This window comes from Papio anubis, chromosome 17, assembly GCF_008728515.1.
Source record: "Papio anubis isolate 15944 chromosome 17, Panubis1.0, whole genome shotgun sequence".
Taxonomy (NCBI): domain Eukaryota; kingdom Metazoa; phylum Chordata; class Mammalia; order Primates; family Cercopithecidae; genus Papio; species Papio anubis.
In genome coordinates, this window is record NC_044992.1 from 54156478 (window position 1) to 54166442 (window position 9965).

The 9965-nt window shown below is 35.0% G+C and overlaps 1 protein-coding gene across 11 annotated transcripts in view; it reads left to right on the forward strand.

Annotated features, from left to right (window-relative positions):
* The window catches only part of LOC103878903 (EF-hand calcium-binding domain-containing protein 3), a 514301-nt gene that overhangs the window by 86358 nt on the left and 417978 nt on the right, over positions 1-9965 (forward strand). For 10 of the 11 annotated variants that reach the window (XR_004179475.1, XM_031657656.1, XM_031657654.1 and 7 more), the window contains 5 exons: positions 278-349; positions 2040-2183; positions 2732-2803; positions 5676-5825; positions 7756-7800. Coding sequence is in view for 10 of the 11 variants with exons in the window: in XM_031657656.1 (XP_031513516.1) it covers positions 278-349; positions 2040-2183; positions 2732-2803; positions 5676-5825; positions 7756-7800 (483 nt within the window). In the remaining variant the exon portion in view is untranslated. The remainder of the gene's footprint in view (positions 1-277; positions 350-2039; positions 2184-2731; positions 2804-5675; positions 5826-7755; positions 7801-9965) is intronic. The other variant, XM_031657657.1, reaches the window with a different exon arrangement.

Sequence of the window (9965 nt, forward strand, 5' to 3'; positions counted from 1 at the left end):
TCAGGATGGTCTTGAGCTCCTGACCTTGTGATCCACCCACCTCAGCCTCCCAAAATGCTGGGATTACAGGCATGAGCCACCTTGCCCAGCCATCAGCCTGACTTCTGTAGTCTTAATATTTATTAATCCCATAAAATCAATCCTTTGGTTACTCAAAAATATGAAAAGGAAATATGATTCTTACGAGTGCGTCAAATGGTTTACATTTTTATAGGTTGCTTTGTTGGATCTGACTTTTGCTTAATGAGGTTGGTCTATTAAAAGTGTTTTTTCTCAGAAGGTGACAAAGTACAATTTGAAGAATTTGCACAAGTAGTAAGGAATATGCGTGATGCTGCCAGGTTAGAAGGTAAGTACTGAATTATTTATAATGATTAGGTTTACTTTTATTGAAAGGACTTATTTTTGTTTTTGTTTTTAATGCTGTGTGTTCACCTAATTTCTGGTTAACATGTTGGCATTGATATGTTTATACATAGATGAAACTTGGTTTTGATGAAACATTGACTGGCATATAGGAACTTGGCTTTCAGAATGTATCCTTCATTACTAACTGATAAAGCTGGTTTACTCTGTCTAGACTATTTGTTAAAGAACTTGGAAGAGCCAAGAGAATAGGCATAGTTTGAGGTTCTATGCCTTCTTTCTGTATCTACACATGTAATTTTAAGGGAATATGGTCAGTGTCTGACCTTGTAATTTAAGATTTTAGAGGTGGAATAGACAGTTCCAGGAAATGATAAGGATTAAGGGTAGCCGTTGGTGTGGATGACTTTGGAAAGGAAATAAAGGCCTTTTGAAGTTAAGAGGTCAAAGTGCTCTGAGGCCAGGCTCATCCTTATTGTCATTGGATGATATTGGGATGAGAGGTAGAAGGAGGATGATGATCAAAGTGCCAAAATCCTCAGAGAATGTGAAGGAGTGATCAGACAGTAATCAATACTGTTGTCAGGAGAGTGACATAGTTGAATAACAGGCCTGAGCCTCAAGGGAGAGGGATAAGGTTTGATTGAAGGTTGAATTAAAATGGCCTGACAGCAGCAGCAGAAAGACAGGAAAGTGCTATTCTGCTTCCTGGTCCTACAGTATGTGGAACATGGGAGCATGAGCAGACTCTACTCAAGGTGGTTGTGCAAAGAAACTGTTTTTAAAGGAAATCAAGTGCTAAGGCAAGAAAGAAGAGCTGATACAGGTTTTTTGGGTGTCAGCAAAGCTCAGATTGCCATCTGTAGTTGCCTCCCAGTGATGTTAGAGGAACAGAAAGTGAGGCAGGACGTAAGGCTTAAACTGTGATTACTATTTGCAGCTAGTTTCTGTTGACTTTAATAATAATAATAAAACTAATTTTATTCTATAAATATGACATTTATTGAGGCATTATTATATGTCTAATGCTGTCTTAAGTACTTTTTATATGTTATTATATTTACTCTCCACATCAACCTTGTGAGGTAGATATTAGTATTATCCCATTTTAGATGAAAGAGATGTTAGGTAGTAATAATTTGCTCACAGTTGCACAGTTCCAGGTTACAAATCCTGGAGCCAGAATTTGAATGTTGGTCTGACTTAACCAGTGCTGGAAATAAAGCAACATTCCAGATGCTAGGGTACAATTGAGTCCTGGTGGAATTGAAAATAAAAACTGAATGAGCCCTTGTAAATCTTGTCCCATATTTTACATTTTTCATAATTCTGAAAGTTATTTCTCCTATATCTAAATAATTTTATTTGCTACCATTAGAGGTCCACAACAAAATAATTACTTTGTATAATTGCCGTGAAAAGTTCAGCTATATGAGTGATTTTGGTTGTGCAAATTTTATACACGCACCAGAGAAATGTGATAGATCAAGAGAACTCTTTGTACATTGTTGTACATTGGGCTGCTGGCCATAGAATGCTATAAGGGATAAATTTCTCTCTGAGATTTCTTATTCCTCAGTTCAGGATATAATAATAAACTATGGATTTCCACTAACAAATGTCTTGAGTGATGGCTACTGCTTTTTATCAATTAACTTTTTTTCTATTTATAGAGTTACAGGAAGTTGTCTTAGCTGCTGATTTGCTTGAAGGTGACATGATAGCTGAGGAGAACTTGGAAGACTTTCTAAGAAATATTGGGATTAAGTCACCTAAAGAAGAGGTAGAGAAAATTCTTCAATCAGATTTTGTTTCTGGTAAGCATTTTAAATATTACTCTCAGGTTTTTTTTTTTTTTTTTTTTAATGAGTAAAGAAGATGTGCAAGGTCTATAGGTATTTGCTTATCTTACTATAAATGTAATCTTGGAAACGGAGCCTTTCCTCTTAATTTCCTCTTTTGCAGTTATGAGAATACTTTTATACAAGCAGGTCTAGATTTTGTGGAAGTGGGCTTGTTAGAATCCTTTGTCCTCATTGCTATCTTGATTTAGTGAATGAAGAACATCTTAGAAATTCAAGTTCTGTGAATAGAAATTCTAGCTTTGCCACCTTTGATGGAATTACTGGTCAGAGTTACTGGGGCTTTGTTTGTACTTCAGTTCCCATTATAGGTAGAATCAGAACTAGTATACCTACAACATTGTAGGGTTATTGTGAGGCTTAATGTATGAAATTGAATCTAGAAGTACCTTGTAAATAAAATGTTCAAGAAATATATAAGCCATATGCTGATTTTGATACTAGCCTTTAAGCATTACTTTGTCCAGGGGTTCTTGTTTGTCATCTCTCTCTTTTCCTTGCAGAAGATAACATGGTGAACATTAAAGACTGTATGAGGGCTTTGAGGGACACCCAGAAATTTTCCAATTATATTGGTAAGAGCTTTATGGTAAAACTGTTAGAAGGCAACGATACAGAACTTATTCAAAGTTCATCTAGTAAAACACTAAATTTGGTGTTTAAGTCTTCTTTATAGTATCTATGCCAAATGTTTGCTTCATGTGTACTTGAACACTTTCAGTTATGGGGAACTTCCTGCATTTTATTTTGAAATTTAAGAATTGTACATTTGTGATTGGAGATTGGACAAATAACAAGATTATGATCTTTTCCAATAGTTAAAATAAGACACCGTTATATATGAATGAATGGTTCTTTTTAATGTTGTAAAAATCTCAAATGACCAGGAATGTAAGAAGTATAAAGTGCAAGTCTCTTGTAACATTAATGTTACCCTCCAGAAATATCCATGTGAAGGTTTCATAAATATCCTTTTAGGCTTTCTTCTTTACATCTGTCCATAATATTGCACAACTTGAATGCAGTATATGACAGTATATCTTAGATATAATTCTGTGTTCCACTATATTATGTAAACCTACCTCATTCTTTTAAAAGACTGCATAATGTTCTATTAGAGGAATGAACTATAATTTTGTCCACAATACTTTTAATAAATATTTGGGTTATTGCTATTTTTTACTATTACAAACATTTGGTGAGTATCCTTGTACATATATCTTTGTGCACGTTACACACCAATTTTTCTGTAGGGCAAATTCCTTAGAAGTGGAGTTGCTGGGCCAAAGTATTTTTAGATGTAAAATGTTAACAAGCTACTGCCTAATTACCCTCCTAAAGGTTTGTGGAAATTCACACCTTTATCAACAGCGGGTATTATTTATTAAAAATTCTGATAGGAGCATTAATACTTTGTCTTACCCATTTCAGGTTTTTTTCTAGTTTATTTTTGATTTTTTGGCTTTGTTTTTGGTGGATTACTTTTTGCCATCTTTTGTTTCATTTTGTCAGTTTGGTAATTTGATTCTTCTAGGAAATTTTAAATTTTATTGAGATTTAAAATGGCTTAGACTATTAGGACAGCCCTGTGCACTTCTAATTCTTCTCATTTTTTTGTATATATGGTTATTTTCTCATTCTTAAATATATATATGTATATATATAACTTTCTTCTTTGTTTGCTACTGAATGTTCTATTATCTCTATTTTTAAAGTACTAGCTCTTGGGTTTATCTTTAGTGTTTCTATTTATAGTTTAAAAATTAATTTCTGGCTTTATCTTTAGTAAGTCCTTTATATTGTTCCCTTATGCTCATTTAATAGTTTTTCTAATTTCTTATTTAAATTATTTATTTACTTTATTTTTTTTTCTTACTGGGTAATAAACATGTTTAAGGCAGTCGATTTTCATTTTAGTGAAACTTTGGTGTATCTAACAGTCTTTGACTTGTTAGGCTATTATTATAGTTATTTTATAAATATTTCCAGTTACATTTTGATTTTATCCTTGATCTAAGAGTTATTTAGGAGGAAACTTTAAATTTTAAGGCAATTTATTTAATTTATTTATTGAGATGGAGTCTCATTCTGTCTCCTTGGCTGGAATGCAGTGACGCAATCTTGGCTCACTGCAACCTCCACCTCCCGGTTTCAAGGGATTCTCCTGCCTCAGCCTCCTGAGTAAATGGGATTACAGGTGCACACCACCGTGCCTGGCTAATTTTTGTATTTTCAGTAGAGACGGTGTTTCACCATGTTGGTCAGGCTAGTCTCAAACTCCTGACCTCCCAAAGTGCTGGGATTATAGGCATGAGCCACCACACCCAGCCAAATTTCAAAGCAATTTAAATGTCATTGTTGCCTTAAATTTGTTGTTTATATCTAGTTATATTTTATTTTTGTCAGAGAATGAGGACTGTAATAGAGGGTTTGATAGTTCCCTAGTTTATTAGAGACAGAATTCCCTCAACTTTTGTATTTACTATTTAAAAATCAAAATCAAAATTAGTTGGTTGCAGGGATAGGCCAGGTAACGTACATTCACTCATTTCACTCTTGGAAGTCCTTATGACTTTTTGAAGTAGCTCATTCTATAATTTTTGACAGCTATAGAACTAGAAAATTATTCCACATATTTGGTGGAAATTTCCTGGAACCATATTTAACATTTGGACTCTTCCTCCCATTTATTGCCTTCCAGAAATGTCAAAATAACTCACATATTCTCTTTCCTTCCCACTAAATGAATCTTCTCTCTGGACTGAAATATCCCTTCAACTGTTCTTCACTGACCTGTTTTTGAAACTTCTTACCAATGACAATTGACTATATCATAGAACAAAATCCTGAGAGATGCCTTTTTAGAAATATACTTTGGAAATGTGAACTGTTAACATTTTTTAAATCAAGGGAGGTCAGCCATGGTCTTCTTAGTCCAAATGTTTGTTACTGTGCTAAACTTAAGAGGCTATGAGGATTCTCTAAAATGGGTGAAGTTAGCTGACAGAAACAAGGGATGCAGGGAAGGAAAGAGAAAAATTGGCATTTAGGTGGAGTTATGAGGAATAGGGGGACTTTACTGAAATGGTGCACTTATCAACAGAATAACTGGGGAAACTTTAGCATACTTTTGTCTGTAGCAGAATAGCTCACCTCAAACCCAGATATTTAACAAATCAATTTTAAGAATAAAGAAAAGGATTATTTTTAGCTATTAGAGCTACAAATAGAAAGCTATTGGAGTGGAGAAAACTATTGAAGTAGGGTTATAGAAAATTATAAGAGTAGAGGATGGACCACTCTAAATATTTAAATGGCCACATGTGGCTGGTGACTGCCTTATTTGACAGTGTAGATCTCAAAGAGGCCATCAATTTTATTGTTATGCTCAAAAGATTTAGATCCATGGACTGAATTACATGTTGTATATATATTCTCTGTTTGTAGCATTGAATGAGACTATCAATACATTGGACTCCATGAAAGAAAATTGTCAGTTTGACAAAGACAAAAATCCAGATGTACTTGAAAACACTGATAGGCTTTCTTTTACTGATGACATACTTCAAGAAGTAATGGATGACTCCTCTGTTGAAGGTGAGTTGATTTGACAGATAACCAGCAGCTTGTATAAAAAATTTCTTCTGAATTTTATTTAGTTTTTAGTTGTTTTTTTGTTTGTTGTTGTTGTTTTTTAATTTAGGGAGGTCAGCCATGGGCTTTCTAGTCCAAATGTTTGATATTACTGTTCTTCTAAATTTTTATCCAAGGATTTCAAACTATTTTACCAAGTATTATTTAAGTCTTAATACTTGGTCCCTAAATCACAACATAAACTTGTTGGACACTTTACTGTAGACCATATTCAGGTCTATACGTTATATGTGCCCACAGAGATTTAGTCATTACAGTATCAAATTCCTGGGTGATCTGATGACCTGGGTTGTAAAATTGGTCTCAGAGTATTTATATATTTGTTGCATGGCTTTGAAGAATAATTTTGTTTCAAAGTTAATCCTTTTCCTTTCATGTGTTTTAGAGAAGTCTTAATGGTTTTGTAGCTTTCTGTTTTTGGATGAAAGGCCCTTTGAAAAGTACAAGGTATTGTTGAAAAACTAATGTTTATTTCTATAGCCAATTGTAAGTGTTGAGTTGTTGTTTACTTTATTTACAAAGATTTACCTGATCTATCTATATACCCTCAGCTTGAATGTACTGAGATGGATTTTACCCCATATTTAGAAAGCCATTTCCTGCCTTTAAATTTAGCTTCAGCTAAAAAATGTAATCAGGCTGGGGGCAGTGGCTCATACCTATAATTCTAGCACTTTGGGAGGCCGAGGCGGGCAGATCGCCTGAGGTCAGGAGTTTGAGAGCAATCTGACCAACATGGTGAAATCCCGTCTCTACTAAAAAAATACAAAAATTAGCCTGGCATGGTGGCCCGTGCCTGTAGTTACAGCTACTTGGGAGGATGAGGCACAAGAATGCTTGAACCCGGGAGGCTGAGGTTGTAGTGAGGCAAGATAGCGTCACTGCACTTCAATCTGGGCAACAGAGCAAGACTCCATCTCAAATAAATAAATAAATAAATACAAAATAAAAAGTATAATCAAATCCCCCATTGCCCCCCTCTTCACACCAGGGAATATTTGGCAATATCTAGAGACAGTGTTGGTTATCACAACTGATGCGAGAGGACTATTGGCATCTAGTGAATAGAGGCAAGGGTTGCTGCTAAACATCCTATAATTTACAGGATAATACCCTTGTCCCCCCAATAATTATCTGGCCAAAAATATTAATAGTTCAGAAATCTTGGGAGCTATCATGTAAAATTGCCCAAACCTACTATTTTAAAAGTACTTTTTATAGGTTAGTTGTTTTGTTTATCCTGCTTAAAACAAATAAAAACACAAATTAAGGCAAATATAATTTATGTGTATTCTAACCTCTGTTTGTTTCAAGGTAATACCCGGGCTAGTTGTGAGTCATTCTAAACTGTTCTTTAATACAATAGAGTCCTTCTATGCAAATGGACAGATTTTATTTCTATCGTTTGTTCCTCAGATCTTTATACCAACTTGCATCTGTGTGGGAAGTATGTAGAGTGAATGGGTATAACTATAACTTGTTCTTAGGAAAAATTCTAGGACTAGATAGTAGATAGGTAGGTAAGAGATCAAGAAGGACAATTTAGACTAATAATTAAGGATTTTATTGAATAGATGGGCAGGGGATTAACTTGTCCCCTTAGGGAGAAAGGAAGCATCTGTAACATTAGAAACTGCCACATTTAAGGAGTTGGTGGAAGATAACCATGAAGGAGCCTAAGAAGTAAGCAAAGAATGAGGAGAGAATGGATATTTTGGGAGCCAGGGAACAACTTTTGAGACGAAGGGAATGGTTATCAATGATAAATGTTAGTGGGAAAAGAAGTGTTCAATCTATCCATTGGTTTCCTTTCAAACAGGGTAAGATCAGGATGCCATTCCTCATTGTGTAATGTCTCTTTCTAAATTTGCAGATTTTAGGAAAGAGGCTTCAAATCTAAAATTACCAAAGGTAAACGGTGAGTAAGAACTTTGTATATGAGAACATTTTCAATAATAAGAGGTATTTTATAGAATAATTGCCAAGTATCAATGTATTTCTAATCTTTCCTGCCCACTTCAGCCAGATTTTTCCACAAGCATGTTACCTCCCCCTATTTATAACTCTTTTAACATTTCCTGTTGTTATTAGGATAAAAATTAAAATCCTCCATGCCCTATCTTTCTAGTGTTATTTTGTACCATTATCCTTGCTTTCTGTACTTCAACTAAATTGACTTTACTTTAGTTCCTTAGATACTCCCCTTTCCTCCCACCACAAGACTTTTGCATATTCTATTCCCTGGAATATTCTTCCCTGATCCTCTTTGCCTACTGTTGTAATCCGTTTTGTGTTGCTGTAACAGAATACCACAGACTGGATAATTTGTAAAAAAAAAAAAAAAAAAAAAAAGAGATTGAGAGAGAGAGAAAGATTCATTTCTTACAATTCTAGAGGCTGGGAAATCCAAGGTCAAGAGGCCCACATCTAGTGAGGGCCTTATTGCTGTGTCATACTATGGCAGAAGGCAGAAGGGCAAGAAAGTTTGAGAGAGCAAGAGAGCAAGAGGAGACTGAACTTACTTTTATAATAAGCCCATTCTTGCAGTAACTGAATCACTGATATTAATCTATTCATGAGGGCAGAGCCTTTGTGACTTAATCACCTCTTATTAGGCCCGACTTGTCAACACTGTTGCATTGGGGATTAAGTTTTTGGCACATAAACTTTGGGGGACACAATCAAGCCATAGCATTCCACCCCTGGCCCTCAAAATTCATGCCCTTTTCACGTGCAAAATACATTCATTCCATCTTGGTAGCCCCAAAAGTCTTAACTTGTTTCTGTGTCAACTCAAAAGTCCAAATTCCAGAGTCTCATCTTTGTCAGATGGGTGAGACTCAAGGCACAATTCATCTTGAGGCAAATTCTCCTCCAGCTGTAAGCCTGTGAAATTAGCAAGTTGCATGCTTCCAAAACACAGGCATAGGATAGACATATCCATTCCAGGAGGGAGAAATGAGTGAGAAGAAAGGGATAATTGGTCCCAAGTAAGTCCGAAACCAAAAAGGGAAAACAACATTAAGTCTTAAACCTGGAGAATAATCTCTTTTGACTCCATGAGTCAATTATAGAAAAGCCTATCATCAGTGGTCAGTATAGGTCAGATCTTTTTGTTTCCTTTGTTATATGCTCTTATTAAATTCTGTCCATTTCATAGCACTTATTTCATATTATAAATATCCATTTTTGTTTTTGATTATTTGATTGATATCTCTTCCTCCCACTTGCCTGGTATCATTGGGCCAAAGAATATGTCTCCACTTTGCTTACCATCGTATCTCCAGGACCTACCACAGTCCTGGCTCTTATTAAACTCTTAAAGATAATTGATATTAACTCCTGATACTTACGTAATATTTACTATGCTGTTGTTCCAAATCTTTTGTTATTAACTCATAATCATGAATATTTATTGAACGAATGACTGAGTAGATCTGTCTTCTTATCTCTTCAGACGCACCCTTTATCACTTCTGTGTTTGTATTTATTCTGTAGTCATACTACTTAGCATAATTTAAATTGGCTCTATTTGTTTTTGCATTTATTTGCATATACTGTTTCCTTTGGATACATTCCCTGACAGACAAACTGACAATTCCCCCCCAAATTCAGCTCAAATGTCATTTCTCATGCCCTAAGACTTCCTTCCCAGAGTTCAGCACTTATTAAATCTAGGTTAGGTAAACCTTCTCAGTGCTTCCATAATTTTGTGTATTTTTCTCATATCACTTACTATATGATATATTATAATTTTGTTTATAGATATGACAGATTTAGTCTCCTTCATCAAGGAATTTACTTGAAACTCTTTGATACGAGGGATTGACTGAATATTTTATTGTTGATCTTAGAAGTTGTAAAATAACTGTTAGTAGAATGAATGTAGGTCTCAGATGATATTGTGATGTTCTTTCCAAGTGATCTCCATGAAGGTATAGATCTCCTGGTGTAATGCAACAATGTTCAGCATATGGAAACATAGACAACTTCATTTGGGGGTTGAGGGAAAAAAGGATTGAGAAATGGTACAGATGAAAAACTAGGGAGCTCAAGGAAACCTGCCTGTCTCTGTAGACTCCA